Source organism: Palaemon carinicauda, chromosome 9 (genome assembly GCF_036898095.1).
Source record: "Palaemon carinicauda isolate YSFRI2023 chromosome 9, ASM3689809v2, whole genome shotgun sequence".
In the NCBI taxonomy this organism is placed as follows: domain Eukaryota; kingdom Metazoa; phylum Arthropoda; class Malacostraca; order Decapoda; family Palaemonidae; genus Palaemon; species Palaemon carinicauda.
Genome location: NC_090733.1, coordinates 119,143,364 through 119,164,700, shown reverse-complemented (window position 1 = coordinate 119,164,700; position 21,337 = coordinate 119,143,364). Strand labels below are relative to the sequence as shown.

General features: G+C 39.4%; 1 protein-coding gene across 1 annotated transcript in view; it reads right to left on the bottom strand.

Moving 5' to 3' along the window:
• Positions 1 to 98: 98 nt before the first annotated feature.
• Positions 99 to 21,337, bottom strand: part of LOC137647103 (uncharacterized) — a 47,221-nt gene continuing 25,982 nt past the window's right edge. Inside the window, exons 6-8 of the mRNA XM_068380333.1 lie at positions 17,651 to 17,760; positions 12,618 to 12,734; positions 99 to 1,621 (exon numbers count right to left, since the gene is read on the bottom strand). Of these exons, the coding sequence (XP_068236434.1) occupies positions 1,154 to 1,621; positions 12,618 to 12,734; positions 17,651 to 17,760 (695 nt within the window). The 3' untranslated portion in view covers positions 99 to 1,153. The remainder of the gene's footprint in view (positions 1,622 to 12,617; positions 12,735 to 17,650; positions 17,761 to 21,337) is intronic.

Here is a 21,337-nt window from a genome sequence, read left to right as displayed (position 1 = left end):
TAATGGATAGGTTTTTCAAAATTCTACTGGTCTCTTGGTCTGCCACAACAATAGTTAAAATATTGACAGTGAATAGGACATTCAATAAAACTTCTGCCTTCAATGTAATTTATGCTCTTTAGTTATGCATTTGTTAGACAATAATATGTACACAGACAATACTAGTTTACAATTTCCAAGTTCCTACAGGGTTCAAATACCATCTTCGACAAATTGTAACATGATTGGGCAGCTTGCCAGGCCTGTTTAAGTTGTTTTTTCTAGCCCACTTTAACGCAAAATAGTCACTTTGGCATTTTATTCTTAAAAAGTTAAAAATCCACAAAGTTTCGATTAAGAGATGTATGCCATATCTTACAAAAAATTTCTCCAACTACAGATTTCACAAGTTAGTTTGATATTGTTATTAATTTTTCATAGGTGTTTACCGTATCTTTAAAAACCTATTTTAGTCACTGCCAAAAGCTAAACTAGCAAACTACGGTGACATGAAGCTTCTCATAATGTGTAATTCAGGTACTGTATTTGTATGAGTTCAGCTGCATGTGAAAATCTTATCAATATTTTTATATAACAACTGTGACATATTAAGAAGTGGTCAAAGAAATATTCTTTCATAAATTTTTATATAATTTTGAATAAAAATAAACCACAAACAGCATTTTTCTTTCCTATGGTATATTGGAAATGGTAGATATCAGTTGGTCAAGGTTACATTCGGAGGTCTGATGTAATGACTAAAAAATCAACCTTAGCCTAAAGCCGATTATTAGAGCCATTGCAAAAAAAAAAACACCTGATTACCAATAGTCCAGCAGGGCTTTCATGTTTATTTTGCACATTATTAAATTGCTGGCCAAAAAATTCACTAAACACTTATTGACGTCCCTATGTTTAGCACAGCTTTGGTTACCTTCCTTACTAACTTTTTTTTTTACATTAATCATTCTATCCTTTTCACTTCTCATGTACATAATGGATAATTCCTTTCCCCTTATACCCAAACTGAGACAAAATTAAATAATTTTATAATACGGTTTTCTTTAAAAAGGCTACGTACTACTGTAAAGAAAAAAAACAAAACTTAAAAATTCAACTGAAGGCACTTTAAAAATAAAGTGATAATTAGATTACCTGTTAGTGTATGAATATTTTAAATGGACAGCCTCTTTTGCTTTCTCAATTTATTATTGTCTTCAGTATTAATCTGGGACAATTTTCTCTTTTTCAATGAATTTTTCTTTTCGGAAACTGCTATCTGTTTTCTGGGTTTGGTTGCTTTGGGTGTTTTCTGACTATCATTGGCTGACAATCTGAGAGATTTTGGAGTGTCATCAAAATCAACTTTCTCTTTTGAATTTTCTTTGCCAGTACCAGGTTTTGATTTACCTTTTACTCTAACTGCAGGCGATGAAGGAGTAATTCTTACAAGCTTCTTTTTTGCAAATGGAGGCGTCTTGAAAATTATTTCGTCATCACTCTGGTCTGCTTCAAATACCACATCTTTTCCACTACTTTCCTCTTCTTTAGTCTTTTCACAGTTGTCCATCACCTTTCCACTGTCCTTGGTAGAATTATTATTATCAGATGCTAATGCAACAGCATTTTGCTTTTCTACGTCCTGTGAAATTGAGAAAAATAAGCATGTAAATTCCTTCACACTAATCTTGCTAACTTTTTCATAAATCATTTGGGCAAGCCCTACATAGTATCTAAGTGTAACTTACTGGTTTCATGTAACTAGTCTATAATAATACTAATACACAAAATGATAAAAATACTAAACTAAACAAGGTTTCTTTAACATGCAATGACAAGTACTTCAAGTTTATAAAATATAAATATTCATAGATTTGGGCCTTAAGAGCTGGCTCAGTGATGGGGCCTAAATATAAGCGTAAATTTAACTGTCTCAAAATTATAAACAACTGACTACACTACAGAACTACTTAGATCTTATGCAAAAATTATATCTGGAGTCTCATATTTTGATGGTTTGTTAGAAATAATTTACACTAGATTAGTAAATCTTGACCATGGTACATGTATCATGTTTTTAATTAAATCTATCCTATCTCTTGCCTTCACCTGTGTTTGACGTAAAGCAGAGCGTAGGAGTCGTGAATATAAACATCAGGGGAAGTTTATAGAAATTAAATTAATTTTTATAATTTCTTATTTCTAAATTTGCCTGTTGTTCATATACTGTACATCCCAACCGTCCTCTCAATGCCTCATGACATCAAGAGGATAGTTTTATTTGGCTTTATACAGCAATCTTCTTCGACACTCGTCAGTGGCCAGGGAGCTATCAGCGTCATCATGCTATTCGCAGAAATTCTGAAGTGGTTTATCACTTGCCAAACATGGTGAACGGTAAGAATGATCGCTCATTTCACGTGAGGAGTACTAAAACATCTAGAAAAATGTCTCGGCACCTAGGGATAAGTAGAGCTTTGTAGGTGCAGTACTGTAGCTTGGTTATCGAGAGAAGATATACAGTATAATGATCTAGGCTAAAATCTGTTTTAAGAACAGCAATTTGCCGGTGTCTAAAAGATCGGCTAGAAAAGTGGGAGATCGGTGTTATTGCTGTTGAAGGGCAAAGTAACTACATGATTCAGGGCTCTGAGAGAAGAACTCTGATATGGTAAATACCATGCATCCCGAGGCTTTACTGAAATTTGCATTAAAACCAGTAATTATCACCCGAGAAGTTCGGGTTTGAGACTGGGTAGTTTGGAATTAAATTTTATTCTTAACCGAGAATCAATAATATATTATTATAAGGTAGTAGTAGGATGTACTGACCAAATTTTCATTTTGACATGTGGTACAGCAATGTGTAGAGTATAAAAATCCACTGATGGCATTTGTAGACTATGAAAAATCCTTTGATAGAGTGCACCAGCCAATAATGTGGAGAGTCCTGCGTTATTGTGGAGTTTCTCTTGAATAGCAAGTGTAAAGTTAATGTTAGTGGAGTCCTATCAAGGGAATTTCAAGTGAACAATAGAGTACTCAAAGGGAATGTGTTGTCACCTATGTTGTTCATCCTCCTCATGGATTTTGTAATGCATTAAATAGTTGGGAAATTAGCTGACCTAGAGTTTATTAGCAGAACACCACAGGACCTACAAAGCTTGCTTATCAGAATGGATGAAATATCACATCAGTTTGGGTCAAGATAAAAAGAAGAAAGACAGATGATAAGGATGTTGTGTTATATGTAACGGAAGATGAAATATCAGTGGAAGGAGAAAAGATTAACCCTTTTACTCCCAGGCTATTTGGAAATTTCCAACCCTTAACCCCCAGGGGGTTATTTTTTTCTCAAAACAGTATATTTTTTTTAAATTGCTCTAACAGCCTTAATTTTTGTCATAGAGAGGTCAGGTTGGTCTCATTCTCTTGGAAAATGCCAGAATTTTCTCATAAAATTATCAAAAATATGAAAAAAAAAGAATTTTTATAGCATTTTTTTGCAAGGACGTACCGGTACGTCCATGGGGATAAAGGGATGGCTTTTGTGAAACGTACCAGTGCGTCCTTTGAGGGTAAAAGGGATAATGAGGTAGAATCATTTAAATATTTAGAAACTATGATCTCTAATACAGGATCTTTAGAATTTGAGTTTAATGAAAGATTGAAAAAAGCCAATCAGACAATGGCTAGGTTAAGTAAAATTTGGAAGTCAGATTGCCCGAAATGACATAAAAATCAGGCTATATAATAGTTTAGTGAGATTGGTGTTATTGTATGGACATGAGTTGTGATATGACAATGAAACAATATCCAACAGATTTTGTGGATTTAAGAACAAAGCCCTCAGAAGAATACTAGGAGTTAAATGGCAGGACAGGATTAGAAATGAAACTATAAAAGATTACTTCAGTGCCATATGTGGATATCATGGTGAGGGGTAGATAGAGATGGTTTGGGAATGCTCTTCACACTCCCCGAGAGATTAGTTCACCAAAATTTCAAATGGGCTCCACAGGCACTAGAAGAGTTGGAAGACCCAGGCCTACATGGCTGAGGACTATGAAGTGGGAGATGATGAATGGAGAAGTATTGATTTAAAAATTCAAGATAGAGATGACTGGCAAATCTAACCCGAGTCCCTTGGCGTCAATAGGCGTAGGAGATGATGATAAGGTAGAGATTTACCAGCCCAATGAGCCAATCCTAATATAATAAATTCTGTTAAAATAAGGCTTTCTAAAATACTAGATATAACTGCAGACGAAAGTATTTTAATAACAATACTGTAATGAGATTATTACCACCAAAACAGCAATTGGTAAACTAGCTTGTAAACTGAATATTAATGATGGACTCGAGGAAGGCATTATACTGTAATGAAATCTAAAAAGAAGCACAGAAAAAGAATTTTTCTGAGGGAGCACCACTTTTTCCTTGGGCAAAATTGAGGAGCCCAATAGCCGAGTTGTATACAGTTACTATTTTTCATTACTTGCTAAGATTCAAGGGATCCAACGGGGAAAATAGCCCAGTGAGGAAAGGAAATAAGGGAATTAATAACTACAAGAGAAGTAATGGACTATAAAATATCATTAAAATAGATCTTTCATATATAGACTAAAATAAACTTCAAAGAGCAAGAGACATAGGATAGAAAAGAGCGCCCAAGTGTACCCTCAAGCAAGAAAACTCTACCCCAAGAAAGTGGAAAACCATGGTACAGAGGCTATAGCACTACCCAAGACTAGAGAACAATGGTTTGATTTTGGAGTGTCCTCCCAGAAGGTTGTTTCTACCCTAACCAAAAGGAAAGTAGCCACTGAACAATTATAGTACAGTAGTTAACCTCCTGAGTGAAAAAGAATTGTTTGGTAATCTCAAGTGTGGTCATGTGTATGAGGACAGGGGAAAACGTGGAAAGAAAACACCAGACTATTTGATGTATGTGTAGGCAAAGAAAAATGATATTTTAATTATAAAATAAATTTTTGAATATACTTACCCGGTGAATATATAAATTGCTGCAACTCTGCGGCTCGACAGAAAACACACTAAAAAAACTCGCGAGCGATCGCTACGAAGGTTGCGGGTGTGCCCGCCAGCGCCAACTGTCGGCCAGATACCACTCTTGTATGTAAACAAAACCTTCAATTCTTCTCGTCCCGCTGCGTCTCTATTGGGGAGGAAGGTAGGGTCATTTAATTTATATATTCACCGGGTAAGTATATTCAAAAATTTATTTTATAATTAAAATATCATTTTTAAATATTTAACTTAGCCGGTGAATATATAATAGCTGATTCACACCCAAGGAGGTGGGTAGAAACCAGAGATAATTATGTTTACAGCGTATAAGCTAAGAGATTTTTCATTTTGACAGTTATCAATATAACAAAACCAAAATATATAGGTACCTGGTAAGGAAGTTGACTTAGACGATTACTCTGCCTTGTAAGTCTGTCTTCCTCACGGAGCACAGCAATGCTCTTAGGATGCTGAAAGACTCCCAGGAGCTGAAGTATCAAGGGTTGCAACCCATACAACAGGACCTCATCAAACCCCTAATCTGGGCGCTCTCAAGAAATGACTTTGACCACCCGCCAAATCAACCAGGATGCGAAAGGCTTCTTAGCCTTCTGAACAACCCATAAAACAATATTAAAAACATTTCAAGAGACAGATTAAAAGGATATTGGAATTAGGGAAGTGTAGTGGTAGAACCCTCACCCACTACTGCACTCGCTGCAACGAATGGACCCAGTGTGTAGCAGTCCTCGTAAAGAGTCTGGACATCTTTTAAGTAAAATGACGCGAACACTGACTTGCTTCTCCAAAAAGTCGCGTCCATAATACTTTGCAGAGATTTATTTTGCTTGAAGGCCACGGAGGTTGCTATATCTCTAACTTCGTGCGTCTTAACCTTAAGCAAACATCGGTCTTTCTCATTCAAGTGAGAATGAGCTTCTCGTATTAAAAAAATCTGATAAAATATGACAAAGCATTCTTTGACATAGGCAATGAAGGTTTCTTAACTGAGCACCATAATGCCTCAGATTTCCCTCGTAACGACTTAGTACGAGCTAAATCGAACTTAAGAGCTCTAACAGGACATAATACTCTTTCCAGTTCGTTGCCTACGATCTCTGATAAGCAAGGAATATCAAAAGATTTAGGCCAAGGACGAGAAGGCAGTTCATTTTTGGCCAGGAAACCAAGTTGAAGTGAACAAGTGGCTTTTTTCTGTAGAAAAGCCGATGTTCTTACTGAAGGCATGAAGTTCATTGACCCTTTTAGCCGAAGCCAAGCACACTAGGAAAAGTGTCTTGAGGGTGAGATCCTTCAGGGAGGCTGAATGTAATGGCTCAAACCTGTCTGACATGAGGAACCTTAGGACCACGTCTAAGTTCCATCCAGGAGTTGCCAAACGACGTTCCTTAGAGGTCTCGAAAGACTTAAAGAGATCTTGGAGATCTTTATTGTTGGAAAAATCTGAGCCTCTATGTCGAAAGACCGAAGCCAACATGCTCCTGTAGCCCTTAATCGTGGGAGCTGAAAGGGAGTGAACCTTTCTCAGATGTAAAAGAAAATCTGCGATTTGGGCTACAGAGGTACTGGACGAGGACACAGATGCTGACTTGCACCAGTCTCGAAAGACTTCCCACTTCGACTGGTATACTCTAATGGTAGAAGCTCTCCTAGCTCTTGCAATCGCACTGGCTGCCTCCTTCGAAAAGCCTCTAGCTCTTGAGAGTCTTTCGATAGTCTGAAGGAAGTCAGACGAAGAGCGGGGAGGCTTTGATGGACATTCTTTACGTGGGGCTGACGTAACAGATCTACCGTTAGAGGAAGACTTCTTGGAAAGTCTACCAGCCATTGAAGTACCTCGGTGCACCACTCTCTCGCGGGCCAGAGGGTAGCAACCAACGTCAACCTTGTCCCTTCGTGAGAGGCGAACTTCTGCAGTACCTTGTTGACTATCTTGAATGGTGGGAATGCATATAAGTCCAGAAAAGACCAATCCAGTAGAAACGCGTCTATGTAGATTGCTTCTGTATCTAGGACTGGAGAGCAATAGATTGGTAACCTTTTGGTCAACGAGGAGGCAAAGAGGTCTATGGTGGGTTGACCCCAAGTAGCCCAAAGACTCTTGCCCACGTCATTGTGGAGGGTCCATTCAGTGGGTATCACCTGACCCCTCCGACTGAGACAGTCTGCCAAGACGTTCAAGTCCCCCTGGATGAATCTCGTCAACAGGGAGATGCCTCGAATTCTTGACCATAAGAGAAGGTCCCTTGCGATCTCGAGCAGCGTGAAGGAGTGTGTGCCTCCTTGCTTGGAGATGTACGCCAAAGTTGTGGTGTTGTCTGAGTTGCTTCTACCACTAAGTTTCGAAGAAGCCTTCTAATATCATCAAGGCCAAGTGGACTGCTAATAGCTCCTTGCCGTTGATGTGCATGCTCTTCTGACTTGAGGTCCACAGACCCGAGCATTCCCGACCGTCCAGGGTCGCACCCCAACCCAAATCCGACGCGTCTGAGTACAACACGTGGTTTGGGTTCTTGACTGCTAGGGATAGTCCCTCTCTCAGACTGATATTGCTGTCCCACCATTTCAGGCATGCCTTTACTGGTTCGGAGACTGGGAATGATACCGTCTCTAATGTCTTGTCCTAGTTCCAGTGAAAGGCTAGATGGAACCGGAGAGGCAGAAGGTGTAGTCTCCCTAGTGAGACAAACTGCTCCAGGGATGAGAGAGTCCCTACGAGACTGTTCCAACTCCTGACTGAATAAACGTTTCGTTTCAGCATTAGTTGGACTTCGAGCAGGGCTTGACTGCGAATCTCCATCCCCAAATATAGAATAATCTGGGATGGGATCAGTTGGGACTTTTAGGTTGACCAAAAGTCCCAACTCCCTGGCCAGACTCAACGTCCAATGTAGATCCTGCAGACAGTGAAGACTGGACGATGCTCTGAGAAGCCAGTCGTCCAAGTACAGGGAGGCTCGGATCCCCGATAGATGGAGGGATTTTGCCACATTCCTCATAAGCCTCGTAAACACGAGAGGCGCAGGACTGAGGCCAAAGCACAGGGCTCGAAACTGGTACCCCACATTCCTGTAAACAAACCTCAGAAACGGTTGGGAATCCGGGTGTATAGGAATGTGGAAGTATGCCTCCTGAAGGTCGAGAGAGACCATCCAGTCGCCTTCCATAAATGCTGTCAAGACAGCCTGGTAGACTTCATCGTGAAGTTTGTCTTGACAATGAACACATTGAGCGCACTTGCCTCTTACGTACTCCTGCAGTGAACATGGCTGCCAAATCATGGAGCCATCCCTGAGGGACTTGTTCCTGCAGAGAACGTGGCTGTTAGATCATTGGAGCCATCCCTGAAAGCCTTGTTTATGCATGACATAATTGTACAGCAAAACTTCAAAGGTTCGAAAATAGCTGTGAAGTCGACCTGTAAAATCTTGGAGCGTCTCATGGCCAGGCGCCAGGGAGAGTCTATGAGGTTTGAGAAGTCTATCTGGGCAGAGGCAGGAACTCCCAAGCCGAGAACTTCTCTCGTGTCATATCGACTCTCGCTCTATAAGCCAGTTTAAAAGAAGGGAAAGCAAAGGCTGTCTCCCCCAAACTCCTCCTGGTAATAAACCAGTCGCCTAGCAAACGTAAAGCTCTCTTAGAAGAGCGAGAGAGCACTAGCTTATAAAACAACGGCTTCGAAGTAGCTAGGCCTAGTGTAAGCTCTGACGTTTAGGCGAATGAGGAGCAGCAGTTACAAAAAAATCCGGACAAAGATCCTTAAAAATCAGCATGATTTATTCAAAGTCCATAGAGGTATAAGCAGCTTTAGGCTCCTCTCCACCTGACAGAGTCCTCAAGGGAATATCAGTAGGAGGGGGAACAGCAACTTCCTCATCTGAAGGAACCTTGTCCGATAATAGCCGAGTCTCAAGCAAGGGAGAGACCTACCCTGGTGGCAATGCTTTACAAGCAGAGTCCACACGCACTGGTGCATTAGTAGCGGACCAGGACGCAACGTCATGTAACTGCTTGACAGTCTGTGAACTGTCAACAACAACAGGTGCGTGAGGACGCACAGCGTCCACTCGAAACTGCTTTGACCGCCTAGACTGAGCAGTCAAAACAACTCTAGAATGCGGAGGTTGATGCTCAGCGTCAAAACAAGTCAACTCCGATTGTTAGCGAACGTCCTGAACGTCAACAGGAGCATCAGCAAGTGGCCTAACGTCCAAATGTGGCTGAAAATCCACACGAGACCGCATCGAGTGTGGTTCTAAACAACCTGACTGACGTGACTTGGCTACGCCAACGTCAACAGGACGCACAAAGGAACGTTAGGGTGGCTGAAGGCCAGGATCTCGATGAGATAAACGGCTAGGCTCAACGGACTTATCGGCAGAATAGTCTTCCATAAGGGAGGCAAGCTTATTCTGCATGTCTTGCCGTACAACCCAAGTAGGATCAACGGGAATGGTTGCGGTAAGAGACGAGGGTAACGTCTGTGACCGCAAAACCTTGCCTACAAAAAGACTCTCGGAGTCTGTGTTACGCTTTTGTTAGGCGGCGAGCAGTCTTCCGATGACTGCATAGGGTCAGAGCTGTCCTAATGGTTAAAACCAGGACGCTGGACCTGTCCTGAAAGGACTGACTTTCGCTTAAAGGGCCTCGAAACCTACTTCCACGGTTTCTTATGCGAAAAGCCTTCGGATGACGAGTAGAAAATAGTCTCTCTCGCCTTATGGTAGGGGTGATCTTGGTAAGATACACCCGATACCATAGAGGGAACGTCTGTTCGCTGATCAAGGCCTCTCGAACCCATAAGTCGTACGACATTACTTCTCCCCTGGGCTTGGGAGCTTGCAAGAGGTCCCGGACTAGGCGAACGACAGGCACGAACAGACAAACCCTCGGTCGCAACACTGATAACACTTTGCGCAATATCACTTTATCACTACGATTTTCTGTTTTGCACTTATTTCACTGAAATCGAATTTTTTAACAATTCACATTAGGTATGAATAAAACTGATTTCTACCTGAAGCACGCAATTCTACCCTCATCAAAAGGTTGTAATAGCGAAATCAGTCGTATAATGTAAACACATTAATACCAGCAAAAAACAGTAAACATATTTTAAGATAAAAAAATCAGTGGCTGGGGAAGAGACTAAACACTAGTTCATTCAAAACTACGTTTTCAATCTCTCACCGTACATTGCCTTGGGACGAGAATAAAAAACTAAAAACGTTTTATCCTTTCTCCCCGTACAGAGACTAGGGACGAGAGTAACTCGAGAACAACGTTACCCGCTTGGGACGAGATAAAGATCGGAACGTTTTCTCTCCTCTCTCTCCCTCCGTCTCTATCTCTCTCTCTCTCTTGATTTCGCACCTAAGAGAAGAGCCCACTTACGTTTCGTCAAAAAAACAGGTTATTTGACCAAAGGAAAAAACTGAAAGGTTTTTCAATTAAAAAGTTCCTTTAAAATAGAATTTAAAACATTTAAGCTTTGAAAGAAGAATGAACAAAACGTCAGAATCGATTTACTCTTTCTGCAAAGTGAAACCGTGATACTCTTTCTCTCTATCGTAACAATAGAGCGCAAACTGCGTAGCATAAATAAACTAAACGTTAGTTCATCTTTGAAACAGTACGAAGACTATTCAAAGAAAATCTTTCATAAAATATCTATTAAAAAATATTCATTTAATAAGTTTTAAATCATTAGCTCTTTAAAAGCTATTTACGATTGAAAGGGCTCAACGTTGTTTAACTTCGGTTTCCAAGTTAGGACCGCCTACTCTCAGGAAAGGTCGCATATAAACAAATCATTAAAATTTATTTTGATGTTTATTATAAATGGAAAGCTAATCGAAGAGGCCTAATAAAGGCGGTTGAGATATAAAATATATAGAGGAAAATCTATAATTAATTTATAACGTGATAAGATAATTGCTAAAAGCCTAAACACACTTCCGTACTGAGGGAAGGGTCGGCCATTTAAAAGTCAAGGAAAGTCCAAAAAACAATCCAAAGTCATCAAAAATTAAATCTATCCAAAACCGAGTTCAAGATTTAAGTTGAAGATAAAACACCTGTACTGCGAAAGCTCAAACCAAAATGAAGTACTTCACCAAATATGTTAAGAAAACTCCAGGTTCTACAGCGAGTATGAATACGTCTTGTCGTCAACGTCGACAGAGAAGAATTGAAGGTTTTGTTTACATACAAGAGTGGTATCTGGCCGACAGTTGGCGCTGGTGGGCACACCCGTAACCTTCGTAGCGATCGCTCGCGAGTTTTTTGAGTGTGTTTTCTGTCGAGCCGCAGAGTTGCAGCTATTATATATTCACCGGCTAAGTTAAATATTTAAAAAATTAGATGTAACCAGAGAGATGAATCCAAAGTAATTTAGTACTGTCTGGCCAGTCAACCTTACCCAATAGCTCTCTAATGGTCGTATCTAGTGGTAGTGCCCTAGCTTACCTACTTCTACCTATTAATGAAAATATCTGAATGTTTAGGAGCCACTCCAGCACCACAGGTCTACATTCAGGGGATGAAATTAATGCATAGAGAGTAGTATCATCTTATAAAACTAGCTGCTTCTACTTCATGCATGTACAATATATGAAAAGTAATGGGCTGAGAACACCAAATATCACATTCCTATAGCCATTATGGTGATCAACAACAGGTACTCATTGGAACCTACTACAGTACTTAAAAATTTAAAATTCATGCTAAGAAAAGACCCACCTACTCCTAATCTGTTCAAGTTTGAAAATAAGGGCCTCATGATTAACAGCTCAAAGGTCAATAATACAAGCTTCCTGGAGCAAGAACTGTGGTAGGAAAGGAAAGTTTGAAACACTTTCTTTAATAAATACTCCCACAAAGAATTAATTTTTTGTAAGAAAAATTTCTCTGTTGACACCGACAACAACCTACCTGTACTACTAGTACGTTATGATCAATAATGTGTTTCACCGCCCGCATCGATCAATGAAGTACCATATGCACTGAATACTACACTATATTGTAAACTACTTAACACAGTACAGTACAGTAATTTAAATAGAAAATAATTTACATTAGAACAAAAGATTCATAATACTATTTTGGCTAGTTTACTACAACTTCTCTCTATTTTCTGTCGTATAGTACTCTTCAAGTCTAGAATAAGCAAGAAATTCTAACTCCCTTAAATCTCAGGATTCACTAAATACAAGTCATTCTACTCACATATTGAACAATGGTTATCATGTAGTTCACACCCATCAAACCATACTCTTTGGGGTGTACATTCCCATAATAAAAAATAAGATGGACGGAAAGATGCACCTAAGCATAGAATGTAGCTTACAATGTTGCATCTTCAAGGCTTTACTGACAAATAGTGTAAAACTGTGGCTTGTAGATAAAATCAATTAGCTGACTACTGAAGTGTGCTATGGTATGGTTATTCAACATAAGCATCAGTAAAATCCACTGTCCATATGACACAAAATAATAACTCCCAAGCATTGACAACATATAACACTAAAGGAAAGTAAAGTTTCTTTTATAAAATCAAGAAATAGTCACATAGAAAATCTACTCACCATCTCAAGGTCCAAATTCACTCCAAGTGACTGGAGCGCCTTTAGCTTCTTATTTAATTGACTCTTTACCCTCCTCACCCTCAACTTTATTTGTTTGTTATTACGCACATCATTTAACTGAAATTTAAAGAAAAAATATATTAATCATAACTAAAACTGGAAGTATATGTTCTATGTAAATTTTAGAATAATAAAACACTGACTCATGTTCAACTAGGCATTAATAAGCAAAATACATCAAAACTAAAAAAAAAAAAATGTTATAAAATGTATATTGTATTTTTCATAGCTATACAAACCTGAATCATTTAAAGGGGTTTACTCTGTTGATGTTTGCCTACACCCAGAATTAAGGAAATCATGGAATTCTGGTAAAATTGCATGGTTGTTAATCACATCCGTGTCGGGTCGGAGCGGATGGGTCTGCGTGACTCGCATCACTTACTCATGGTCAAGACTTGAGAGGTGGATGAGGCAGAAAATTCAGATTAAATGACAGGTTTGTATTGCTAAGAAAAATGAAAATTATTTTTCAAAATTTGTAGTTTCTTCCTACACGACAAACTACGCGAAATACAAACCATCGTCACTTAATGAGGAGTTTTCCTTAGGAGGGAGGAAGTTTCAATGGAAGATTTGGGCACTTACTAGATCCTTGACCTTAAGGATAATACAGTAATAAGGACAATCTCACCTTATTCGTAAGAGGGGCAAGGTCGAGATGTCAGCCTCATGAACAATAGGTGAGTGACCGAGTCACAGGGGCCCCCTAAAGTTGGTGAAAACACATTTTAATATTGAATGCCTCCAAGTGGTACTGTATGCCTTCTGAATGCCAAAAAATATGACTACTGTGATTTGCTTTAGTTCAAAACCTCTATGTAAGTATTTTTCCAATTGTGAAAGAGTCCAAGGTAGATTCCTTTGATTGAGAGGCTGATGGAACATTGTTACAACATAAAAATGAATTCAGTCTATAGTTTACCATTTTTTCCCGTAATTTGCAAATACAATTGGTATGTGAAATTGGTCTATAATTGTTTGAGTTATGGAATCTTCCTCGTTTAGCTATTGATATTACTGATGCATGCTTCCATGCCTTTGGAAATAGATGTTTGATCCAAAGAAGATTATAAAATGCTAATAAAAGGACCTTTACCAAAGGGGATAGATTCCTTATCATAAAAAAATTTATGTTATTATTACCAGCGGACGATGAACTACAATATGTTAGTGCAAATTCCAACTCTTCCTCGGTAAATCTTTTATAATAATTATCTTCCACAGTATCAAAATTAAAAGTAATTGCTTCTTTTCCTTAAATAGATCTAAAGTGAGCATCCACATTATTAATACTGCTTATGCTTTCAACATTTTGTCCAATAATATTTGAGATGGCTTGTGTATCATGAATTGGTGATCCATTATGTATTAATGCATGTCTTGCAGGTCAGCTATAGTAACCATTAATTTCTCTAAATTTCTGCCCCACCTTTTGCATTGATAAGAACTTTCTGATATACCAGACACTTTTTACCATGATATCCTGTCTTTTATAAGTTTAGCAGGTATCTTATTTAAAGTTTCTAATTTTTTACCCATGGCAAGCTCTTCTTTTATTAGTTGGGCCAGTGTATCTGACCACCAAGAAAAGTGTGTTTCATTGGTCAGGCACCAGTCAGAGGAACAGATTTGTCGACTGGTTGTGTGATTATGTCCTCAAAGAAATTATTTGTTTCATCATGATATAGAGAGAAAAATGAGGAAGAAAAGCGCAAGGTAAGTGAGGCACAGCAGCAGCTGACCTGAGGTGGGGTCAGGCATTAGGTCGTTCATATGAAGAGAATAAGTAGTAGTTTTGGAAAGAAGTGAAGAGAGTAAGGAAGGCTGGTTCAAGAATTGAAGGGACTATGGAAGATGGAAATGGAAGGTTGTTAGAAGGAGAGGAGGCAAGGAAAAGGTGGGCGGAATATTTTGAAAGTTTACTGAATGTTGAGGATAATAGGGAGGCAGATATAATTGCTGTTGCAGGTGCTGAGGTGCCGGTGATGGGAGATGAGAATGAGAGAGATTACAAAAGAGGAAGTGAGGAAAGCACTAGATGAAACCAGAGTAGGAAAAGCATCTGGTATGGATGGTGTGACAGCTGAGATGTTGAGGGAAGGTGTGACTGTACTTGAATGGTTGGTGAGATTGTTTAATATGTGTTTTGTGTTGTCAATGGTACCAGTAGATTGGGTTTGTGCATGTATTGTACCACTATACAGTATAAGGGTAAGGGAGATGTGCATGAGTTGTAATTCGAGGGGTATTAGTTTGTTGAGTGTAGTTGGAAAAGTGTATGGTAGAGTACTGATTAATAGGATTAAGGATAAAACAGAGAATGCAATCTTAAAAGTACAGGGTGGTTTTAGAAGAGGTAGGGGTTGTATGAATTAGATTTTTACAGTTAGGCAGATATGCGAGAAATATTTAGCAAAAGGTAAGGAGGTGTATGTTGCGTTTCTAGATCTGGAGAAAGCGTATGATAGAGTTGATAGAGAAGCAATGTGGAATGTGATGAGGTTATATGGAGTTGGTGGAAGGTTGTTGCAAGCAGTGAAAAGGTTCTACAAAGGTAGTAAAGCATGTGTTAGGATAGGAAATGAAGTGAGCGATTGGTTTCCAGTAAGAGTGGGGCTGAGACAGGGATGTGTGATGTTGCTGTGGTGGTTGTTTAACTTGTATGTTGATAGAGTGGTGAATGCTCGAGTGCTTGGACGAGGATTGAAACTGGTAGACGAGAATGACCATGAATGGGAGGTAAATCAGTTGTTGTTTGCGGATGATACTATACTGGTTGCAGACATGGAAGAGAAGTTTGGCCGATTAGTGACAGAATTTGGAAGGGTGTGTGAGAAGGAAGTAGAGAGTTAATATGGGTAAGAGTAAGGTTATGAGATTTACGAGAAGGGAAGGTAGTGCGAGGTTGAATGTCATGTTGAATGGAGAGTTACTTGAGGGGGTGGATCAGTTTAAGTACTTGGGGTCTGTTGTTACAGCAAATGGTGGAGTGGAAGCAGATGTACGACAGAGAGTGAATGAAGGATGCAATGTTGGGGTCAGTTAAGGGAGTGGTAAAAAATAGAGGGTTGGGCATGAATGTAAAGAGAGTTCTGTATGAGAAAGTGATTGTACCAACTGTGATATATGGATCGGAGTTGTGGGGAATGAAAGTGACGGGGAGACAGAAATTGAATGTTTGAGATGAAGTGTCTAAGGAGTATGGCTGGTGTATCTCGAGTAGATAGGGTTAGGAACGAAATAGTGAGGTTGAGAACGGGTGTAAGAAATGAGTTAGCAGCTAGAGAGGATATGAATGTGTTGAGGTCGTTTGGCCATTTTGAGAGAATGGAAAATGGCTGTCTGCTAAAGAAGGTGATGAATGCAAGAGTTGATGGGAGAAGTACAAGATGAAGGCCAAGGTTTGGGTGGATGGATGGAGTGAAGAAAGCTCTGGGTGATAGGATAGATGTGAGAGAGGCAAGAGAGCGTGCTAGAAATAGGAATGAATGGCGAGCGATTGTGACGCAGTTCCGGTAGACCCTGCTGCTTCCTCCGGTGTCTTGGATGACCGCAGAGGTAGCAGCAGTAGGGGATTCAGCGTTATGAAGCTTCATCCGTTGTGGATAACGGGGGAGGGTGGGCTGTGGCACCCTAGCAGTACCAGCCAAACTCGGTTGAGTCCCTTGTCAGGCTGGGAGGAACGTAGAGAGGTAAGGTCCCCCTTTTTTTTTCATTTGTTTGATGTCAGCTATCCCCCAAAATTGGGGGAAGTGCCTTGGTATACGTATGTATCATGATCTTATGAATAACTGAATGGAGACACTTGACTCAAATGAAATTTGAACTTATCCCAGTCAGCTTTATTTGTATTATAACGATGAGTGGGAAGACTTGTTGTATTTCCCAACATGGTTATTAATACAGAATAGGAAAATGGTTACTGCTATAAAGACCATCCAACACACTCTATTGAAACCTATCAACAACACTGTTGGAACATTTGGATCAAAAGTAACACAACATCCACAACACATACGATAGAGATCTACCTCAATTTGGCTCATGATGAAGCCACAATTTTTACCTCCAAGACTGGGGCAGGTTCTAATATTTACTTGAGAAACAAATGCATTGAGAGAAAAGAAAAAACACAGCATGATGTGAAGAATAACATGAACAGCAGTCAAAGCAGTTTGTAGTGTCTCACTGGGACATCACCAAGAGTTAAATGATGGGCATCACGTTGATCCAGTCGCTCCCCTCAGAGCAGGTGTGATGCTGGCAACTATACTTTGTTACTAGAATCCCTTGATTTCCTTAATTCTGGTCGTAGCCAAACAGCAATGGAGTAATACCCTTTAAATGATGATGGTTTGTATTTTGCCTAGAAACAAATATTATTTTGCTGACAAAATACATATAATCAAGCTTAATTTATTCTTAGTTTTAATATATTTTCCTTTACCTTTCTTTTCTAAAAGGACATTTAATAGGGAAGATCCTGATGAAAAATCTACAATCCATAGAAAAAATCCATAGCCTTTAACAATAAATAATTACAATATGAAAAAATAGAAAAGCTTATAAATCTTATGCACTTCATAAGGAATTCACAAGCTATAAGACTTATAATGATTAAAAATAAAGTACAGTACATTAAAAGTGAAGAATACTAAATCATATAAAATAAAAATCAAGAATAATATATAAGAAGATTTTAGGAAGCTGAACTTGAATTCTTTATAGTTTTCTTCGTTTAACCTAAATCTCAAGATCTAGACTAGGATTACCCAGGTAATCCATGGAATTAAACTTACTAACCAAGAACATCCAGTAATCATGAGTTCATTAATAGCAACAAAAGCTACCAATAATCATTTTATTCACCCAATAATTCTCCCAGATCTTCCTGGTAAAATAATCTGCCATTAATTCTCCTAGCACCCAACAGAATCTCATCAATAATTCAGTATCACAGACATACTTACACTTGTAATGGCCTTTTCTCTACTGAGCACTTTAGGGCAATTTCTACGATTAAACTGTTCTTCTCCAAACAACTTCTCAGCTCTTTGTGGGAAGTACTTGAGGAATCTACCTATAATAAATGAAAATAAATAAAATAATTAATTCATAATAAAGGACATTTAAAGAGTGTTTATTTTTTTGGTGCAGTGGAGATTTACTGGTGAGACCCCTCTTTTGAAGGTGGCCTATCCAGCCAGACTGAGTAGTGGTGAGCACACAAATCTAGTGTAATATTTTTCTTCCGACTGTAACAATCAATATTGCCAAATATGAGAGAGAGAGAGAGAGAGAGAGAGAGAGAGAGAGAGAGAGAGAGAGAGAGAGAGAGAGAGAGAGAGAGAGAGAGAGAGAGAGAGAGAGAGAGAGAGAGAGAGTGTGTGTGTGTGTGTGTGTGTGTGTGTGTGTGTGTGTTTGTTTGTACCTTTCAATAATTGTTCACAATCAATTTTAAAGTCATGTGCTAAAGTGAGAAAGAGCTTTGTATCTTTCAATCTTTCATGATCACCTTTAAACAAAACATGTGCTACAGTACAATAAATGTATGTATTTTTCATTTAAAAAATTACACAATAGAGTAGCCTGTACTTTTTCATAATTGTTTACATGGTTAGACGTATACGGCAAAATTTCAAAAGTAAAATTTACAAATAAATAAATACGAAACAAAATTAACTTTTAACTGCTGCCACATACTGTACTTGTATATTGTACCATATACTGTACATGGTAAAGGAAAAGACCTAAGTAGGGATTGTTTATAGGATAGAAATACTTACATAAATTTTAAGTAATTCATAATTTTCCTGTCTATGCAAACCTGGGTCCTTTAAAATACTAAATATCTTCAGTGAAGATGGAATGGCTAATGGAAGTAATTAAAGAGGTAGTTAACAACTTTATTTTCATCTTTAAAGGCCACAAGCTTAAACAGCTTGTAAAATACAAATTATTTTTAAAATTGGTTCCTAAGCTTATCCAAAACTTTTGTCCCCTAAACCGAACTGGTTGGTTCTTTTTCTTCCTTAAAATATGCCACTTTTCCTTGTTTTGTATAGGAGCAAGCGAGTAGGCTGACAGGGCATAGACAGTACCTGATCAATGTAGAAATAATTCTCCCAGGAAAGGGAGATGCAGTCTGGGATGAAATACCTGGCATATGGTAGCCAATGGGTTAGTATTCATTCTATCATCCTTCCTATCATTAAGGGAGGATGGGGAAGAACTACTTACAAATTTAATCTTATAATAATTAAGTTATTTGGTGCTTCTAAACTCCATCTTCATCATCTGTCCATATGAAAGATTAATTCTGAAGAATAAACTAGGACCAATACCGCAGACTTCATGAACTGTAAGTTGAGCTGGTACCTTGATTCCTCAATAATCAAACCATATGCTCTTTGATCATTTCACAAAGCCAAAAAGAGACTTTACTCTTTAACACCTCTTTCTTGGTTCTGCCAGTGCTAATGAAGAGTTGCAGATGCTAAAGCCTAAGATGTTGAGTCCTCTTTAGATAGCACTGCAGAGCCCTCATGGGACACAGAAGCATCTCCTCTCAAATGCAAACTGACTCTTCATGAAAAAAGGGGATGGAGAATGTCTAGAACCTGGGTTGTGCACTGACAAACTCTGGGTTTTCAATATGAATTTGGGCACAAAACTTAAAAGACCCTTACGCATGGGTTAATGCAAGAGTCTGTGCAACTTACCAACTCTCTCTGCCAATGCTAAGGCTAGAAAAGACAGTCTTCAGAGTAGGATCTCTTGTCTGATAATATTTTTAAAGGTTCATATGGGGGGACGCGCAAGCCTTGTTCATGTTCCACTTGTGTCCGAGGTTCTGAGGTAGGCAAAACGGCTCAAAGCTCTCTTAAAAGTATAAACAACTACCCTTAGTCAGAAAATACGGCTCAAGGCAGAAGAGTAGTCTTTCGCAGCTACGACTGAGCAGCAGTTTGAACTCGAGATGCTAACAGATTGGGATACTACTGTACTTGAATTGTGCCTATCTAGAAACAACAAAGTTCATCTTGAGACCTGGATCGATCAAAACTCATTTGATAACCCAACGAATCAGACTAAACGAAGGAGCAGTGTAGGAGTCCAGATAACCCCATGGATTATCAGTTGCCTCCTTTAGTGATGAAACTGAAAAGGAATCAAACCTAGAGTCACTGAACAATGGGTTTTGAGATTTTGCCAAATATCGGGAACAAGAATTAGACCTGCCTCCACTGCTCAGTGACGCCAAGTACGATAGACTGTGTAGCTGTCCCACACATTTGGTTGAAGATAAGGCTAGCTGAGTGAGGTCCCTATCTGGGACTTGCCTCAATGGTTTGTATGGTACCTTCCTGAGTGATCTAAGGACCCTGGCACATTCCAAGCTGGGGGTTTGATTTCCCGAGGGGGGTATACTTGTTCGAAGGTCCAAGTCAAAGCTGATAATTCCCATAACAAAGAGATCTACTCCGTATAATCTGAAAAGTGGATCAAGGCTGAGTGATAGCCTTTCACGGCCAACATCAAGAGGCATTTTCATCCCACATGTATACAAGAAAACCGACAACTAGTGGAGCAGAGGTTTCTCATGGAGAAGTGTTCCTCCAACAACACCAATCCCAGAAGAGTGCCCAATTTGCTTGGTAGACTGCTACCAAAGACTTCCTGAGGTATCCTGAGTTGCTTTACGATCGGACGCAAAAAGCCTATCTTTCTTGAGATGCTGGATTACCTCCAACTGTGAATTGACAACCAGTTCACTGTGGTGCGGTATCACTTCGAGTGCTGCTGGCACAGGAGATTGTACCAACTCAGGAACCCCCTCAAAACTTCCTTTAGGATACCTAGAAGGTCTGGGTACCAATCTACATGTGGCCATTTTGGTGCTCCAAGGGTCATCTGGAGAGTGGGTGTAACAATAGCCCTGATGATCATCCTCTAAATGGCGGGAAGGCATAAATGTCAAGGCCGCCCCACAGATGTTGGAATGCGTTCTCTAGCACTGCTGCCTGGTCCGGCACTGGTGAGCAACAGAGCTTCAGTTTGTTATTTAGGAGAGAGGGAAATGTGGCCATTGTCGGCTAACCCAATAAAGTTAAATGTTCCCTCGCTACTAGAGGATTCGAATACCATTTCGAGCGCGCAATCTGAGTGGGGTGACTCAGATTGTCTGTGATAAGGTTCCATTTTACTGGAATAAAATGGGTTGGCATGTTTACTGCATTGCCCACAGACCATGCAAGCATCTTTACTCCAAAATGGCAGAAGGTCCATGAGACTGAGCCCCTTTGCTTGTTGAAATAAGCAACTACAGTGTTGTCGCTCATCAGTAATACTGAGTGACCTTTTACTACGTCTTGAAAGTGATCAAAGCCAGATATGCTGCCTTCAGCTGCAACAGATTTATATGAAATTTTTTGTGTACTGTACTTCTGTCCATTGGCTTGAAGTAGAAGGCTTTAAAATGAGTCTGAGAAAAGGAAAAACGTACAAGTAGGCACCCACTAACATTTTTTTCTCCTGAAGCCACCAGTACAGGTCCTTTCGAACTTCCTGTGTCACCCTCACAGGTGCTAATAGAGGAAAGAACCTTTGACGCCAGCTCGTCTTCAAAGCCCATTGCACAGAACGAACGTGTACTG